At 35.6% G+C, this 20,002-nt stretch overlaps 1 protein-coding gene across 1 annotated transcript in view; it reads right to left on the bottom strand.

The window, feature by feature from the left end:
* Window positions 1-5,866: 5,866 nt before the first annotated feature.
* The window catches only part of LOC133518881 (uncharacterized), a 40,341-nt gene continuing 26,205 nt past the window's right edge, over window positions 5,867-20,002 (bottom strand). Inside the window, exons 8-9 of the mRNA XM_061852648.1 lie at window positions 18,694-18,783; window positions 5,867-6,030 (exon numbers count right to left, since the gene is read on the bottom strand). Of these exons, the coding sequence (XP_061708632.1) occupies window positions 5,905-6,030; window positions 18,694-18,783 (216 nt within the window). The 3' untranslated portion in view covers window positions 5,867-5,904. The remainder of the gene's footprint in view (window positions 6,031-18,693; window positions 18,784-20,002) is intronic.

Raw genomic sequence — 20,002 nt, 5'->3', positions numbered from 1 at the left:
TGACAACCGCAAGGTCAAAAAAATGCTTTTAGAAACCAACTTTGAAATGTCATTAAATTGCCCAGTTGATTTGTATAATGCGATAACACAGTTATTTTTAAATATGTACAACGATTGCTATGTATTTAAAACAGTTAAATATAATACAAGTAGAAATCGTAAACCCTGGATAACCGATAATTTAAAGAACATGATAATAGAGAGAGATTATTTCGCGTATGGTGTAATGAGCCAAAGAATATGCTAAAGCGACTTAGTTATACTAGGTATAGGAATAAATAAAATACCAAAGCCATAAATAAAAGTAAAAATTCATATGACAAAAATTGTAATATAGAAAGTAAAAATAATATAAAGAAAATATGGCAAAGGACACATATATTATTAGGGAAAGAGAGTAAAAATTTAGATGATATAATACACTCAAACATACAAGGTGTGGGTGATGACAAGTATGTATGTAATAAGTTCGCCTCTACTTTTTCAGACGAGATCAAAGAAATTAAACGTATGTGTAACGATACTTGGATTGATAGGGGTAACTATGTTAAACAGTCAGACGTGTGTATGAGATGGCAGCCCGTGAAAAGTCATCAAGTTATGAAAATTGTCAAAAACATGAACGCAAACAAATCTCCGGGCAGCGATCTGATACGCATGTCTGACATAGAACTCGTTGTAGACAAAATAAGTCCTGTTCTTGCCAAACTGCTTAATTTATCTGTTAAATATCATAAATTCCCTAGTAAATTAAAAGAAGCCATACTTCGTCCGATTTACAAAAAAGGAGATCGTAAATCATTTTCTAACTATAGACCTGTTGCAAGATCATTATGAGAGAATGCCTTAAGGCATTAAGTCCGCCATTTGTACTTATTTATATTGTGCAATAAAGTTTAAAATAAAATAAATAAATAAATATTAACAGCATTGATAAAATTATGGAAAAATGTATAACTGACCAACTTAGTACCTATCTTAGTAAAAATAATATTCTAACTACCTGTCAACACGGATTTAAAAGAGGAAAAAGTACCTCATCTTTATTGTCAAAGTTCACAGATGAAATTAATCATTACCTCAATGATAAAAAATTGATTTAGCCGTATTCTTTGATTTCAAAAAGGCGATCGATACATTAGAATCGAACACCTTATTGAAGGCTATGTACGAGTGCGGAGTGAGCGAGCCGTTGAACTCATGGTTCCGCGACTATCTTACCTCGCGCTCCTACAAAGTCAGGGTCGGTAGCTCCTATAGACACGAGTGCGCCGTGGAGTGCGGAGTGCCCCAAGGCTCGGGCTGCGGTCCTGTCTGCTACTTGATGCACGTTAACAGCTTGTGCAGTGTGCTGCAGCATTGCTCAGTGCACATAATATGTGCATAAATATTATTTCCAGACGACCTCTGCGCCCTGCGCGTGGGCACCGACCTTGAGGACACATTCCGTTTAGTGCAAGAAGACATTAACTCGGTCGTTAAATGGTTTCATGACAATGGAATAGTCCTGAACTCAAATAAAACAAAGTTCTTACTCATTCGTTGTCCGTACTTACTAATTAAGAATATCCCTTCCAAACTATATGCCCATACTTTCCTGGTCATACCATGTTAATTTTATATATGATAGGCTTAGAGTATTATCAGGTAAGTTTTATCACTTACAATTCAAAGTTCCTACTAGCACACTAAATTTTTTTAAATATGTCACTTGTAGATTCAATACTGAGAGCTGAGTTATGCTCTTGACAGCTATGGGCTTACAACCAAGACCAATATCGATAAATTAGAGCATATGCAGATAAGATTTTTAAAATTACTTCTTAATCATAAAACTAAACTCAAATGCTTCCATTCAAAATATGCAATATTTTACCAGTTAGCTTAACCCTTTTCCAGGCATAGTACGATTTATCGACCACATACGCGCCATTAGAATTTCAACTTTAGCATTCCGATTTAAGGTTCAAATTAGATTACACTTTCAGAAAATGTTACTTGTATTCAAATGAATCATCAAAGCTGGATTTATTGCAATATATTGGCTAGATTGATTCTGTAAGGTAAGCATTTAAATAAGTTATTCTTCTTTTTCGTACTAAAGGTAAAATAATCTTGTAACAGTTGGTCTTATCAATAAAAAGCGATCTAATCAAAATATTGCAACCACTCATAGTCTTATATACGTAAGGGCTATTGTTGACCAACAACCAGCAGTAGGTATATGTATAATAAATTAATAATATATAATGAAAAATTCATCACACAAGCACACACACACACACAAACACACAACACACTTCTAGGTAATTATCCTAACAGTATAATAAACAATAGTAATAGTCCAATAGTAAATATATATAAACATATATAATACGGGTAGTTGAAAATGTTGTCACAAACAATAGCTGATATTGTATACGTATATACTTAATTAAGCAAAACGATTACCCAATTTTTAGATTTGTGTACCAAGGGTGGTTCCCTGATCCCTATAAGACAGGTTTACCTAGTTTAGGGCTCAGGACACTATTCCTAGGCTTTCCAACAATAGAATGCTTCTAAAAATGTAATACTTTTCTACTGTGTAATAAGCTGCAATTTTGATACCTAAATAAATCATTTTTCATTTTCATATCTGGATTTTTTGGGAAAACCTTGTAGATTGGTGCGGCCTGGAAAAGGGTTAAAACATAAATACCTACTAGCGATAAATAACCATAGCTGCCTGGAGCTTAACTCAGCGGATTCCTTAACACCAGTTAGTCAAGGAGCAACGCTGTCTCCTCTTCTGTATAATTTGTATACTAGTGATATTAACTCATTTGTAAATAGTTCTAATGTTAATATACTGCAATTTGCAGATAATCTTGTAATATATTCTATTAATTCAAATTTAGATGTAGCTAAAGTACATATTAATAATGCACTAAATGAACTCTATGTATATTACAATAATTACTTACACTTAAAGATAAATCCTGACAAAAGCAAGTTACTAATATTGAGCAAGGACATAACAAATGTACATATTGTATTTAATAATGAGATTATTAGAGAAGTCCTTTCTCATAAGTTTCTAGGTGTAGTCATAGATAATCATTTAAATTTTGACCTACATGCTAAGCACATAATTTCAAATTCTGTAAGAGGTTTAAATGTTATGAGATGTCTTGCTGGTATATCTTGGGGTGCTGACCCTCGACTACTCTCCTTACTGTATAAAACCCTTGTCAGAAGTCACTTTGACTATAGTTTTCTTGTACATATGAATACTGTTCACACACATCAATTAGAAATAATTCAAAATAAGGCTATGAGAATAATATCAGGGGCAATGTGTTCAACCCCAATAAGAGCAATGGAAATAGAGACTAAAACAATGCCTTTACCTGTCAGATGGGTGTTGTTAGCTTATAGATATTTAATTAAGATATATGCTAAAAATAATCAAAGTGTAATTAGAAGAATAAAGGGTCATCCTAGTATCCCCAAGTTAACAGCACTACTCTTACAGGTGGAAGCTAAGTTTTGTAATATATATAAAAATGAAATTCGGCCATGTTATGAAGATAGCTTTGATAGTAAACTTTTAAACATTACAGTATGCACAAAATCTATCAATAATAATACTGATTTTCTATATTTCTTGTCACAAATTCCCGATTATTACAAATTATACACCGATGGTAGTAAAGCAGATTCTTATGTTTGAAGTGCAGTGTATGATCCTCAAACTAAATTTGTACAGAGCTATAGGTTGCATGATGTATGTTCCATATTTACGGCTGAATTGCGGCATATGCTGTATTTGAAGCCCTGAAAGTTATAACCAGAGTGTCAGAATATAAACGTTTCTTTATTTTCACTGATTCACTTAGCTTAATTTATGCATTACAGAATAATCACTTGCATTATAAAGATAATTTCATTCTGTACAAATTAAAAAGATCTTATCACTATTTAAAAATAATAATGTAAATATAAATTTTCATTCCATCCCATACTGGTATAACAGGGAATGAAGTTGCAGACAAAGCTGCTTATTTAGGTATTAACGAATTAGATGTAAGATGTAGTACTAGAATTCCACTAACTGATTGTCAAGCTTCTGTGAAAACTGATGTTGCTAAGATGTGGATAGATTTCTGGACCAAAGACAGAGAGATAAAAGGAAGATGGTACGCTAGTATTCAATCTGACTTACCTGGAAAGCCTTGGTATGAGAAAATTAAGACGGGAAGTCGTAGCTTTATTACCACTATCAATAGATTGAGGTTTGGTCACAACTGTGCACCAGCGCATTTAGCCAGATCTTCGTTTATAGCCGATGGTACATGTCCTCACTGCCAGAATGGTAGCGTTGCTGATGTTGAACACCTTATATTTAAATGCCAAGTGTTTGCATTTGAAAGACTAATCCTTGCAAGTGAATTAAGTAAAGTGTTTAATAATAATGTTCCCCGCCGCCTCACCGATATTCTTAAAAACGTTGACAGTTACGTTCCGTTATACAAGTATATTAAAAACACAGTGTTGAAGATTTAAAGTGAAGTGTTTTAACAAAATTACTAGTGCATTCTCTGCCATACAACTCTTTAAATGAAGTGTTGTGAACATTACAAAACAAAGACTTGGCTTAAAGGACTCGCATCCAGGCCATAATTGTAAAAAAAAGATAAAATAAAATAGTATCCTTTTAAGTATATGCGTTACCAACTGATATGTTTGAAGTCGGTGAAAAGCCAAATTTAGAAGCATACCATGATTTTGGTGCGATTCGATAAAGATGCGGCTATACCGGTTGTTTCCTGTAACACGAGCAAATAATTAAACCATATATTGTACTCCTTAAACGATATAACTCTTGATTAACAAGTTTTAAAAATTATGAAAGTTAACTTTTTCATACAAATTTAATATTATTTTCAACGTACGCTGACATCAGTGTGTTTGTTACTTGTCACGCTTCAAACAAATCAAAATTTGAAATACATTGCGTCTTAGAATTAACTTCAATGTGTGATAAAAATCAAAACATAAGTTTTTTTTCAAAGTTATACAAATGTTGGTCAGTTTTAGGTGTACAGCTTACACTTTAATTTATTGTTCCTGTCTGACAGTAAACATAGTATTTTCGGGATCGTGCCGGTACCCCTTAAATGCCAACATATTAAATGACTATAATGAGAAATACAGATGGCCATTTTAAATATACTCAATTAATTTTAATTCATTATATTGTAGTTCTGAAATGAAAATATCGATGTAATCGTATTTCATTAATTGAACTATTTGAGTTTCCATTAGTCTCAAAACTTATTTACAGACCTTAGTCTGTTACTACATGAACTCTATGTATGTGGTTGTATGTGGGGTTTTTAGAATTTAGTAGTTTGAGTATACTCATATACTCATCGAGAAAATTCTAAAAACCCCACATACAACCAGGTTGCCTTGTTACATTATAGAGTTCCTATGGCCACCTCCTATAACCATCATCAAAACAGCTCGATGCTAACATAATATTTCAGTTTTCGACTTATATATGTATGCAAAGTTTCAGCTCAACCGGAAATAGGGAAGTGGGTCATATGTAGCTTCCAAAAGAGTTAACCCACACGAGTCAGTTCGTGACAAACCAACCAATATAACAAGAGGGCAAGTTAAATAAAAGAATATTGGAAATAGCCCTTTTGAAAACACACTCTTCAACTCGGCACTACAACTATGGTTCGTTGTAGTCCCGTTTTTTATTTCTTTCTACATTTCTTGTTGGGCTGTATTTAAAAACATGATTATTAAATTTAAATATTTAAATAACGCTGTATAAATGTATGTATATATAAATAATTAAGTAAAATCAGACACTTAAACTTTTTTTATTCGGTTACTTGTACTGTTTCATGGACGCACATACAACATTGATTTAGGTGGTAGTCCGTAACGCAGGTCGAGCTTATATGAATTCGGTTCAGCTTTTTGGATTAAATATCTACTCAAATCTCTTGGCGCTTGTGACTGAATATACTGTAAACAAATAAAGTACCGTTATATTAATTTACAGTACATATGGTGCTACTTTACTGCACTAGTGCGAAAATTAGCATATTACGTTACTGTATCGAACATTTAAATGGCCATATGTACTGTAAAACGTTGTACAATACATGTGCGAATAGGTAATTCGCAACTCGTGTCGATTTAAAACACTCCCTTCGGTCGTGTTTTAAGTTACCGCCACTCGTTTCGAATTTCCTATTTTTCGCACTTGTATCGTAATGTACTATTGAAAGTGCATATGAAGAAGAGTTTTAGTCGGCTACCTACTTAAACAATTTTCCATAAATATCGCAAGCACTATTTATTTTCACCAATGCTCCAGGGAAAAGTGTCTCAAACGAGGCGTAGTGTAGAAAAAAGAGCAAACGAGGCGTAGTGTAGAAAAAAGAGCAAAATCTCTATGTACGAAAATTGTCCATCAAAAAACATTAAGGTGGCGCCACAATACACTGAGATAAAATGTTATAGAGCTAGTATTTTATACAGATGTGCTATCCCATACCAAAAACAACCTACGTTGTTTGGCCGTGTTATTTGCTGCCCCTCTCTCCCCCATGAATTATTATACCTCTATGGTTCATGTAACATCCATGAGCCTAGCTAGCGCCACCGGAGAGATTAGGAACTATTATTTAAATTTGAAATCTGGTCACTTTTGCAACAGTTCTGCCAAAAGAGATTGTCGTCCTTTCTCTACCGTCCATAAAAAGGACAAAAAATACTGTCAATTATTCACTACCTACGTCAACTACGATGACGGGTAAGGTTGCAATTATGGAAGGTACAGGTAAGGAATAAAATCTCCATAGGCAAAACTGTTGCAGGTCTCCAGCTGTCAGCTATAAAATAATAGTTCCAAATCTCTCCAGAGTAGGCGTTATTGACGGAGAGAAGTGCACTGTCTGATGTTTTTTTCTTCTTCGGGTATTGTAGGTATTGTAGTTTTTTTTTAACTACGTCGGTGGCAAACAAGCATAAGGGCCACCTGATGGTAAGCAGTCTCCATAGCCTATGGATGCCTGCAACTCCAGAGGAGTCACATGCACGTTGCCGACCCTAACATTACACTCCGCACTTTCGTTGAACTCTGGCAACCTTACTCACCGACAGGAACACAACACTACTAGTAGGGTCTAGAGTTATTTGGCTGCGGTTTTCTGCAAGGTGGAGGCACTTCCCCAGTTGGGCTCCGCTCACTACACAAAGCGAGATGACATTTACAATGCCCATACCTCTCTTTTGGACCTAGTTTAAGGACATACCCGGGTCCAAAGGTTTTATGACGGACACTTTTTGGTACATGGAGATTTTATTCCTTACCTCTACCTTCCATTGTTGCAATAATCGTACCATAGATGAAGCACTCGAAGTTTTTGAAGTTTACGGCGCTACCAGTGACGCAATATATATAGCCGACGTTCACCATAGAAAAATGCCTTTCAAAAATGATCCCAGCCATACTGACACTGACTGTTATCCCTTGTCCATTAATATGTCCTGCTAGATCTTTGAATTATATCGAATTAAACTATTTCCCGTTATTAATAAAATGATCAATAAAAGTTTTGATTGGCTATAACAAAATTCTGTGCGTTAAACCTCTTGCGCGGCATTACAATATTTTGGCGTTAGGAGAGGCGAAGGATGATACAAAAGGGAACCAATTCATAGGTATTAAAATAAATAACCAATCGACATTACGAACGAAGTCCAGTTTCGAAGCCATCTAGAATAAAGCCAAAATGGCTTCCAGGAAGCTTGGGGTGCTTAACAGAGCCAAACGTATTTCACACCCGGTCACCAACTTTTGCGCAATAAAGCGCAGGTTTGACTTCATACAGAGTACTGTTCTTATCTCTTGTCTTGCGTTCCACTATACCAGCTCCTTACTCTTGACTCCATCCAACGGCGGGCAGTTCGTAATGTGAACTTATCTAGTTTTCCAAAGGACCAGTACCCCTAGTGTAAATATTTTCGACAGCGAAACTTGACGTACGCGTTTGCGTTAAGTGTCATTTTGTATGAGATTTTTGACTTTCCAAAACGTCCCGCTTGGCGCGCTGTTCAAAAACCCATACAAAATGAGACTAAACGCAAACGCGTACGTCACGTTTCAAAATCGAATTTATTTACACTAGGGGTACAGGACCCGGAACTAAAGTTTCTTTAAAAAATACTGTTATTTTAGAAAGACAGAAACCAGATTGGTTCCCTAGCGCAAATGAGTAGCGTTTTTTCAAAGAAAGTGATCACTATCAGACAGGAAATGGATTACTGCTACTTAGATAACATTGTACCAATTCGTACGGCACGGTTACTTATATTTTTGGTTACGTATTCGATCGAAAACACCCAATATGTTCAGTAAAAAATAATATTTTAGCTGGTACGTAACATACTTAAAATATCTCAGAAACTTCAAATGAAACTAACAATATTCCAAAAATCCGTCGTACTCGTATGTTAAATATATTATAGGATTACAAAATATTGAAATAAAACGTAGCTTTATAATTCTAGCACAATCGGATTAATACCAACCTCTAAATCTCTAGAACAGTCATTAAATTTGGTATTTATTTTCATGCCCACTCCATTTGACATTTGGGGACCTCGAGGAATCGCAGCCATCTTGGAAAATGTGTACCATCCAGGAGAAATTAGCGTTTTATTCTAAATCTAAGTTCTCTGTAAAAATATGGTCATGACTGTTCCAGAGGTTGATGCTAATCCGATTGTGCTATTCTGCTTATGCTGACTTATGATATTTTAACTTGGACCCCGGATCAACACCAAGTCCATGGCATCAGGACTGAACAGAGCAAAAAGGTACTGATCTACGAAAAAGGTGCTAAACCGAGAGCCTGCGTCGTAATTAACAAAAATATAATTTCGCCTGTTACAGAACTATGCAGCGAAGACCAAGAACCTGCCTACTACGTCGATCTCAAAAGGAGAGGAGCACTCAAGGTGATAGTCTGCTTCGCCTACCTGCCCGGAGAGAAGCAAGATCCCACAGAAGAACTGACTAAAAAGTGCTCACAACGCTCAAGCACAAAAGGTGGAACTTATTGTCCACGCCCACCACACCATTTGGGGGAACACTGGAATCAACAAAAGGGATGGGTTATTATCCTAATTTATCTTTACCAATTGTCTGCATTTGCTGAATAAAGGCAATACGACCACCTTCGTAACTAGAGCTAGGCAAGAAGTATATTAAGTATCGTACTGGAAAGGCGGCAAGCTGCCTAACCGACTGGCGTATCAGCAGCGAGAATTCAATGTCGGGTCATAGACATATTTTTTCAGTGTTAAATGCTCTATAGATAAGGAACTACTTACGCATAGAAATCCAGAAGAAATTCTAATCCCAAAGGAATCCTCGAATCCACAGGGCACGCAATATCGACTGGAATTAAGCAACAAACATCTTTAGACCAAACAAAATTAAATGGGCATTGGAAAAATGTAAACCATTTAAAATCAGCGGGAGAAGATGGAGTGTTTCCGGCGCTTTTACAGCAAGGACAGATCCTCCTCCTTCTGCATCTGGCCAGAATATTCCGAGCAAGTTTTGCGTGGGGAATTATACTTGATAAATGGACTCAAGGTACGATTTATACCAAAAGCAGGGAAAAAGAACTACTCATAGCCTAAATCCTTCAGACCAATCTGTATAAGATCGTTCCTACTCAAAACGATGGAAAGAATCATTGATCAGCACATCAGAGCCAAAACCCTGGTGGAAAGACCACTAAGTGTAAACCAACATGCTTGCCAAAAGAGAAAATCTACGGACACTGCCTTACTTGACCTGGTTGACCAGGTGCAGAAAACCCTATAGGATAAGCAAATCGCTCTATGTGCGTTCCTTGATATAGAGGGTGCTTTCGATAATACGCCCACAGAGACCATACTTAATGGTATGAAATCATAGGGAGTTGATGAAAGTACCACTAGATGGGTACATAGCATGCTCTCGAACAGAGTAGCCACTCTGACCTTCAATACTACTATGAATTTTATATCACAAAAGGATGGATGAAGGAAAGGGTGGCAACCTTCTCCTAGCACTAAAACGCAAACTTCTCGACATGTCTATCTAAACCTACGGCACCCAAACTTGGTCATTAACAGAAGCTCAAAAGCCCCGACTCAAGATTTGCCAGCGAGCAATGGAGCGCAGCATACTCAGAGTCCGTAGAATCGATCGGATAAGGAAGACAAAGCTGCGATCCAAAACTGGTATCGCAGATGTGGGTGTGAAGGCCGCCAAACTCAAATGGGATTGGCCGGGACACATCTGTGGAATGCACCAGGACAGATGAGTCAAAATAGCGACCGAATGGGCACCACAGATTACCTGAGGCAGAGGCAGGCCAAAATAGAGATGGCGAGACGACCTGGACTCATTTTGTGGCGACTGGCGGGAGCATGCACAAAAACTGTAACGAGTGGCGGTAGACATGGGAGGCCTTTGCCCAGCTGTGGGAGACAATGTAGGCTGTTAAAAAAAAAGGATGCCCACAACGAAACGTTATTTCTCCTCTATTATGGACCCTAGCAGTGGACCAACTTCTTGCAATTATGTCAGGCCAAGACACACAAGAATATGCCGACGACCTTGTTAGTCATTATCAAAGTGTACAACAATCTACCCGCGCATATTAAACATCTCGACGCGTTTAACTCGTTTAAAAAGCACCTTGCTAAACACTTCATTTCAGACAAACCTATAATATAACAATACAAAACGAGTTGAACGTGCATGTATAAAATTGATTTAAACCTAATAAGATAACTATCTTTTTTTTTGTTATGTTGCGACGACGAAGAGTAAATATGTATTTTCTAAATATGTTCTCATGTCAGTGATGTATTTATCTTTATAAGAATAAATGTTTTTAAATTTTAATACCATTCTCAGACGAGGTAAAGTACCTTGGGGTCACTTTCGACTAAAAGTTAAGGGCCTACTAAAGCCGCGAATACCGGTTCGTAAGCCACGCCCGCTAGCTTCCTCACTCCCCGCTAGCACGCACACATGGAAGCGCTCCGCGGAGTCCGCGGCGCACGTGTAGGTGAAAGCTCCATCTAGCGTTACAAAAGTTAACTACGATTATACGTGGTCGGCCAGAAACTTAATTCTTAGAAAATAAAAAAGATGGCGTTATTACTTGCTACTAGAAAATAAAAAAATATATTGTTGTAAATTGTAATAAATCTGAGACTACAATATAGCCAATTTTTATTGTTGATTTTTGGAAGATGTTAATAGTATAGTTAATTGTAAGTATAACACTACCTATCTTTTTAAATTCGGTATCTTACATTGTTAGTTATCATATTTTATTTAGTAATATATTGTTGAGGCAGGAAATACAGGGTGCCGTTTTCCGACGACCAATTTTTCGGATGATAGTGAATCACAGTTGTCAGTGGGAACTACCTACATATAAATAAAAGAAAAAAGTAAGTAATATGGTAACAACGAAAACTACCAAAAAAAAGTGAACTAAGTATTTTTATTACGCTGAAATATGTAATATTCAACTAATAACTTTTAAACAATTACTCAAACAATCAGGGTGATTCTTAAATTGTGTCCAGAAAAATATTTTTTCATAAAAGCTTTTTATTTTTCACATATTGTTACGTATAAAAAGCATTTTTTGATGCATATGGTCAAGCTTAATACCCTCAGGAAAGGTAAATAAAATGAGTACATAATCACGGTTGTCACAAAGTGTCCCTCAGTCGTGACGTTTCAGCATTTTGGCGGCCAACTCCACTATTTTGAATTATACAATATTTTTAATATAGCCTAAGTATAACTACGACACATCGAATGACAGCTCATACGTTGAAATTCGTCAAACTAGCGCTGTAGAGCGTGACAAAGAACCGGATACACATCATACATCCACATACACGCGGAAACCATTTTTCTGCTTTGGCAGTTGGGCAATAATAACAAATGAACGTATCTAATAAAATCCATTTCTAAAGAGTGACTATGCCTCTAAATTAATCAAACGAATTGAGAATGTCACGACCACGTGTCTATATGTCACGAACATGGATTCAAAAGTCCGTGGTGGGGACAGAATTTTGAGGCCACTGTCGTGACAATTTGAAACATGTTCGGTATTACCTAAAAATTACCTTTGACTTTGCAAATATTAAATAATTAGCTCAATCTCGAATGTAGTAGGTATATCTTATGTTACAAACAATAACGTGAAATGAGTACTGACTTTTAAAACTCAAACACGGCGGTGACGCGTTAAGGTTGACCTTTGTTTTTTCTTTAATTAACACAAATAAATAATTTTCGACAACACTTCTCCCTTCAGCCATTTGCAAATATGACACCAACACAGTATTGCTGTTCTAAAAAAATAGCGTTAAAAAGGCTGCCAGACGTAAAGGTAACTTTCTACCGAGTACTGCATGTTTATGTTACCACGCGCGGCGGTGACACGAAAACTGATCTCGTATGTTATTAAATTTTTTATAAAGTCGTTATATATCCATACAATTTTTAAACCGTATTGTGGAATAGGTGTAAGTGTTAACATTTGATATAAAATTCTTCCAAAATCACTTTCAAAGAAAAATAAGATATCATAAAATCCGAGGAAGTCACACTACACGTTTCGTGACATTTCGAACTTCTTAATATTATGTTTCTAATAAATGCTCTTAGGATATTAGGTTGACATAAAACTAGAGGTAAATTACTAAGTATATTGATATTCAGTTAACTTATTTTCTTAAAAATATATGCTATTCTTACTGTTTTTTTTATTTTGTTTGTTATTTTGACTGTTTTTAATTTAAGTTAATTTGTATTGTATTTTCGTTTGTTTGTGATGTAATTATGGGTCTTTCACCTGAAATAAACGATTTCATAATATCGTTCCCCTGGCTTTGGTTCACTGTGATTTTCATTCCCGTGTGTTTTGATATAAAATGTATTCTTCATGGGCATGTACAATGTTAAATCATATGTCAAGTAAATGATTATTTACTTTCATGGATTAAGTAAAATTATCGTAATCATAACAGTTGATCAAAGACATACTTATTTCTTTACCCCTGGTTCTCATTCCATCCCTTTGGACTGGGGTTTCAACTAAAATCAACGCTTGGCACTTCGTTCTATAGATCTTAAAAATAACATTAAGTTGCTAAGAGCGTTCTATGATTCAGTGTATTATTTTGGAACTAATTGTTCCGAAATTCATTGTCATTATGTCATTCCTTGTCATTCCCTTATCGGTTTTTTTCATTCTCTCGTCGCTTTTAGATTGATGGGCTTATATTGAAATTATATTTAATAATCTGATTTCAAAGAACGACCCTTCAATGCCCGCCATAAGCTAATTGGTTGGCTAATGGTTTCAAGAGCATGGACAAATAAAGTATAGACTAACATTATCAACACAGAATCGCGTTCCTCTGAAATGAAAAGTTTGATCGGGATATCCATAATTGCACAAAGCCGTCTATTAGGAACTACTTTAATTATCAGACAGTTAGACAAGAGGTTGAAGCAACTGTTAAATGGTGGTATCTACTATAGCAGTTGCCTAAACTTACAGGAGAGCGATTTTGTAAAGACATTGTTAGTAAGCGATTTTGCTAAGTATAAAACTTTAATCGTCTTTGTCAGGACTAAGATATATTAATAAGGTATAAAAGTAGAGCGGTATAATTTTAAAATCTGAAAAAAAAAGAAATTAAAAACAGTTATTATTAAGTTCTACGATGTACATTATCAAAAACCATCCTGTATATGTTAACATTTATAGTATTTTTCAAACTCGATGGGTAGGGTGACAGGTGTTATCTCTATATAATTTTAACCTAAAAACGCCAAATCTCGCAAAATCGTATTGAAACAACAGCTGTCAGCATACCCATATAAAAAAAAAACTATAGATAGCACCACACACGAGCTGAATTTTCTTTGAATGGCAATTTTAAGAAAAGGACGATTCGGTACGTTTTTCTTATTGCTCCTTGTCAAGTAAAATCAAACTGAAAAGCATACTTACTTTACTCTTTGCTGAAAAGTCATATTAGTCATTGACGTTTTGACAGTATCCTGTTAAATAAATTATGTGAATTATGTTCTTAAGGCATGCGGATTACAAATCAGAGGTCGCTGGTTCAAACCCCGGCCCGTGCAAACAAGTTTTTTTTTTCTAATAAATTTGTTGATTTTTTCGTTTTTTTATATAATAAGTAGGTATATTTGTTTTACATAAAGATTACCTAGGCTATACAAAAATTGGTATGAATAAAATAAAATTATTCGTGTGATTAAAATATGTTTTTTATACACATATTTAAAAGAATAACTTTATTTCTGTATAAGACAGACAAGATTTACTTTTACAATAAAATAGAAAATAAGGAATAAAGATATTATATAGGAACAAAACAAGAAAACAAAAAAGTTGCGATTAGATTGGTCTATAGATGTCTCGCATTTTTTCTTTGGTGTCTACACGACCACACAGCTACCGATACATTACAGAAGCTGTCGAAATTTCCTTACCCGTTGTAATTGTTCAAAGAGTATTAGACTTTGACGTAGCTAAGCAAACACGCACACATGCGTAACGTATAGGCCTGTAAAGATAGCTCCATTCGTAGTAGACCTCAGATTCCGTTACTAGTTAATAGAGCTACGACTCAACGTTTATTGGATATGTCGATTTTACGTAATTTGGAGCGCTGCGCGATTTGACATAGGTCTTACCTCTTTGAGGCACAACGGCCATCTAACATTACTGGCATAAAGGACGCATTTATGACTTTGACGCATGACAGAAAGAGAAACCGAACTGCGTAAAATGGGCGTTTTCTGTTGAATTCATAAAATCAAAAACCAGAATAAATCCGTTTGTATAAGATAATAAGTTAATATTTAGTTGAATGATGTTTAAGACGAGATGAAAACCTTTAGTTTAAAGTGGATTATGCTGGATGAAGATGTGTTTTCTAGTTGCACTGAGGTAAACACTAAACATGTAGATGTAACTTTGGATTTATATTCTATCGAGAAAATTTTAAGCCTTTTTGTTTCGACTAGTATCATACCTCTTATCATATAGTCAAGATACATATATCCGAAAATCACGCCAGTTTGTTTCCGGGGCTAGCCCCTGCCACGCTTCAAAGATCCCGTTATTTTTCGATGCAGGGCCTTAACTTGGAACCCTCATCTGAGAAATATTATACAAAAAGCGAAAATGGCCTAGTGGTCATCCTGTCAAATGGCAGGAGCAAGATGGGGCATAAGACCCAAAATTGCAAGGTGGTTATACACAGCGGTAGTGAGGCTCATTATCACCTACGCCTCCGCAGTTTGGTGTAACAAAACAAGCCAAAAGACGGCAATAGAAACTTTAAACAGCCTGCAATGCACGGCTTGTTTAACAGCAATAGGCGCCTTCTCCTATACACTGGGTGCGGCCCTAGACACACTGTTGGACATGGACATTATACTACTCCACTTGCAAGTGCAAAAGAAGACCAAGCAGTGCGTCTACAGAATATGTACGCTAAACAGGCCAAACTGGCGCTCTCAAGCATTAGCCAAACTAAAAGGTTTTTTCAAATAAAACCCTTAGCATGCCCATTGATGATACGGACACTGAATGTCATTTTACTAAACTGTACACTGTAGAAATACCTCCTAGAGACAAATGAACCAAAAAAAAGTCGAAAGAGTCGGAAAGGCAAGCCATAATTCGTACACGGATGGTTCCAAGAAAGCTATTGATGTAGGATGTGGAATCTATGATGAGAGACCTACCGGACGGACCGGACGAACTTATTAGAAAGATACACCCCTGGTCGGCCTAGAACCGTTCTGTGGAATCACAAAACGGGATACATATTCTCTGCTCAGCAACTTAGAAAAAACAAGAGCAATCGATTGATGGAAGTTTGTCAAAGGACAAGAACACTCGAAAGCTCTAATCAAAGCGATCAACAGCAAAACTGCTAAGTAACTGCTAGGGCTCAAAAGACTCAAAACCTGCGCGGTGACCAGAATATTGACTGGACACTGTAAGTTGAACAAACACATGTTTCAAATTGGAAAGAAACAAGATGCGTCATGCACATTCTCTGTTCTTGTGGACCACTAATATCAAAAAGAAGTACTGCATGTACTGCAACCCTCATGCACTTGCTGTACCTCACGGCTCACAAAGTCCAATAATAAATATATTTTAACTTCAGGTTTCCTGTCCATGTCGTGTTGTTGTTTTGTATTATTTTCAGTTTATCGATACCTAACTAGAAACGTGTTTTAAAAATGGGAAGCATTTAACACTGCCATTTTATAAAACTCTATGTGTACCTACACTGTTCCAAAATAAATAATACACATTAATATTATGTTTCAACTTTTGTGTGTACAGTCAGCATCGATAGTAACGGACGAAACAACGCGCCAAAAGTATCTGATATTCCTGATAACTTTTCCAAATATAGATAAATCTTTGATATTCACGTTCAGATGTATATCTTTTACAGTCTTAATTGTTTTACATCTAGAACCATCACTTTTTGTTCGGCTGTTACAGAATGGTAGATAGGTACTTTTGATACCTTGTTTGATCCGTTACTTTTGATGTTGACTGTAACAACATACACGATATAATGTTACGTATGTACGTTTCCCGGCCTCTATAGTTATGTACTAATAACGCCGCGCAAGAGGTTTGACGCATAGAATTTTTCTCAAACTTGCAATGTAATGTTGACATTACTTACTTCAAATTAGGTCCGGAAACACTACATCAGATGCGATGAGTGAAGATTGATATGTAAAGGAATTTCATACAGCCATACACACCTAGGCCTGTAATGCAACCTTTTGTTTTTAAACGTCAAATTATGGCACGTCTTGGCATTCAACCATAAAAAAACCTATAAGCAAAATTCAGCCATTATGCTTTTTGTTTCCTTTTTTGTGTTATTTTTTCTTTTTTGTGTTTGTCTGATATTATTTCAGGGTTTCCTAATGGAACGAAGATTTTATTGTTTTTGCGCTAAGACGCACGGTTTAGGAGGTAGAGGACGTATTTTTTTAACTGTGTCGCCTATACTTCAACTCTTAGATGTTTGTTATGTATATAAGTAATTATTTATTCATTATACATACAAAATGGCTTTCAAATATATCGTCTTTAAGGACACACCTATTTTTTTCAGTCATGCAAAAATCTTTATATAATATCTTCTAAACCGTGCGTCGTAGCGCAAAAATAATCAAATTTTCGTTCCCCATTTGATAACACTGAAAGTAATAATAAAAAAAAAGAAAAAGAAGCGTAATGGCGTGCGTCGTAGCGCCAAAATAATCAGATTTTTGTTCCCCTTCAATACCTTACGCACTGAATAACCTATCACATTAGGACATGAAACAATCATCATCATCCCATTTTTATTATTATTTCATTGCAAGTTTGAGAAAAGCACTATACAAATCTCGGCGAGAAACGGGGTTGCCGGCCGCGTATCCTTATTCGACCTCCCTTCGTTTCCCGGCCTCTATAGTGATGTATGATTGTTATAGCCAATACATCATTTTTTAATAACGGGAAATAGTTTATTGGATATAGGTAATTCAAAGCTGCTAGGACATATTCATGGAGAAGGGATTGCGTCAGTGTCAGTATGCCTGGCGTCATTTCTGGAAGGCATTTTTCTATGTAGAACGTAGTCTACGAGTACATACAGGATGTAATCGCTAAGTGTAAACTGATATCAAATTCATATCGAAAGAGCGTTATCTAATGAGTAAAATTACATTTACAACTTTTTTGTAAATATAGTAATATTAAAAATATTAAGTTTAAATGCTCCCATACATTTAGTACGACGACTCATCCCTCAGAGAACGTCGGTGTCGTAAGAAATAAAACTGCTTGAGATTCAGTATTTGCACGAATAAACTGTAATAAAATAATAAAATGGATCTGGATAAGTGGATAGAATAAAACAATTCATGAATCCTTTGATAACGGTGAAATCACTAGACCGTATAAACTAGTCTTTCAACGAACGGCGTACTAAATGTATGGGAGGGTTTCAAGTCAATGTTTGGGATATTGATATTGCTGCTTTTATTTAAAAAAAGTTATTAATGTAGTTTTACTCATTGGGTAACGCACTTTCGATATCAGTTTCAAGTTTTCTAATATCTGTTATATTTACGGAATAATCGCCTGGCTACACTTAACGATTACACCCTGTATATTCTGTCGCTGCCGTAATACTTTCATTGACGTCTGGAAGAGCGCTTGTAGTTTTCTAGGGATTTGACTTAGAATTTAATTTACATGTCTATTATCCATAAAGTTTTATAGATATTGTATGAAGATACAACTTTTTTTTTCATACTAATTCAGGCCTTTAAGTTAAAGAACTTAAAGTACTTCCTTCCGAGTCCCAGAGGCCCTTAAAGAGGCTTCATTTAAAACCGTAATTTTATTTTCGATTAAATAAGTCAAGGTTCCAAGTTCAAGAACTTAACTAACTATTCTGGGACTTATGAGATGAAATAGGTATGAGTCTAAAAAAGGTAAATAAACTTACTTTTGAGGAATCATATTTTTTTCTTAATAACCTCAAAGACAAATCAAACGGACCCCATTCTTTGACGGGGACAAAAATCAGCTTCCAATTCTAAAAATAACATTTTTGTTAGATCGACCAATTATATATTTGCATAACTGCCTGCCTGAACTGAGATCTTAGCAGAATCGGATTAAGACCAACCTCGAAATCTCTAGAACAGTAATGAAATTTGGTATGTATATAAATTAAAGGCCCCCTTTTCATGCCCACATCATTTGACATTTGGGGACCTGATATTAAGCATAGAGTGATCTTAGGACTTGCCAGTACACCACCTGAAAGAATGACCAAATTCATCGTTGGGGGCACCTCTAGTTCGCTTAGCCTGCTAGACCCTTTGGTATGTATATAAATTAAAGGCCCCTTTTTCATGCCCACACCATTTGACATTTGGGGACCTCGAGGAATCGCAGCCATCTTGGAAAATGTGTACCATCCAGGATAAATTCGCATTTTACTCTAAATCTACATTCTTTATGAAAATATAGTGTAAAGCAACACTAAAGCTTATTAAATTCTACACAAAAAAGCCTTGGACGTCTTTGCGGAAAAATACATTTTGTTATAGCTAATACTTGCTGGATTTAAGTTTAACGCTTATACACTACCAGGAGACATTCTCTTTATAGGAAACTCGGAGGAATATGAATTTCACTTTTAACTATACATTTGTACATGGTCTACACCAATATTAACATTTTACTCGACTGCGACTTAACCAGAAAGTAGGATTATGGGTTAAAGTACTGATAATTCAGTACATCCTGTAGCTTAGAATACTGGACGGATTTTTTTTAAAGACGTATCGGTAGATTCTTTTTACCCTTCACAACTTGTTTACACTTGTTTTATTACAGATAAATTAAACCAACCGCCTTAAGAGGACTCTGAATATTAAATCATATTTTTTCCACTGGTGCCTAAAATATTCAGTGGATTTCAATAAAATAGACATCAGTAGATCCAAAATTAGTACACGAATGCTACGCAATACAAAGTTACTAAAATAAATGGAGGAAAACTTTTTAACTAAATAATGTGATTGCAATAACATGTATGTTACACGTACGTTCATTTTACTAACTTTGTATTGCGTAGCACTTGTGTACTAATTATGGATCTACTGATGTCTATTTTATTGAAATCCACTGAATAGTTTAGGCGCTAGTGGAAAAAAATATGATTTAATATCGGAGTCCTCTCAAGGTGGTTGGTTTATTTTTTCTGTAATAAAACAAGTGTAAACAAATTGTGAAGGGTAAGAGGA

The sequence above is a fragment of the Cydia pomonella genome, chromosome 1 (assembly GCF_033807575.1).
Source record: "Cydia pomonella isolate Wapato2018A chromosome 1, ilCydPomo1, whole genome shotgun sequence".
NCBI lineage: Eukaryota > Metazoa > Arthropoda > Insecta > Lepidoptera > Tortricidae > Cydia > Cydia pomonella.
This window is presented reverse-complemented; position numbering and strand designations above follow the sequence as displayed.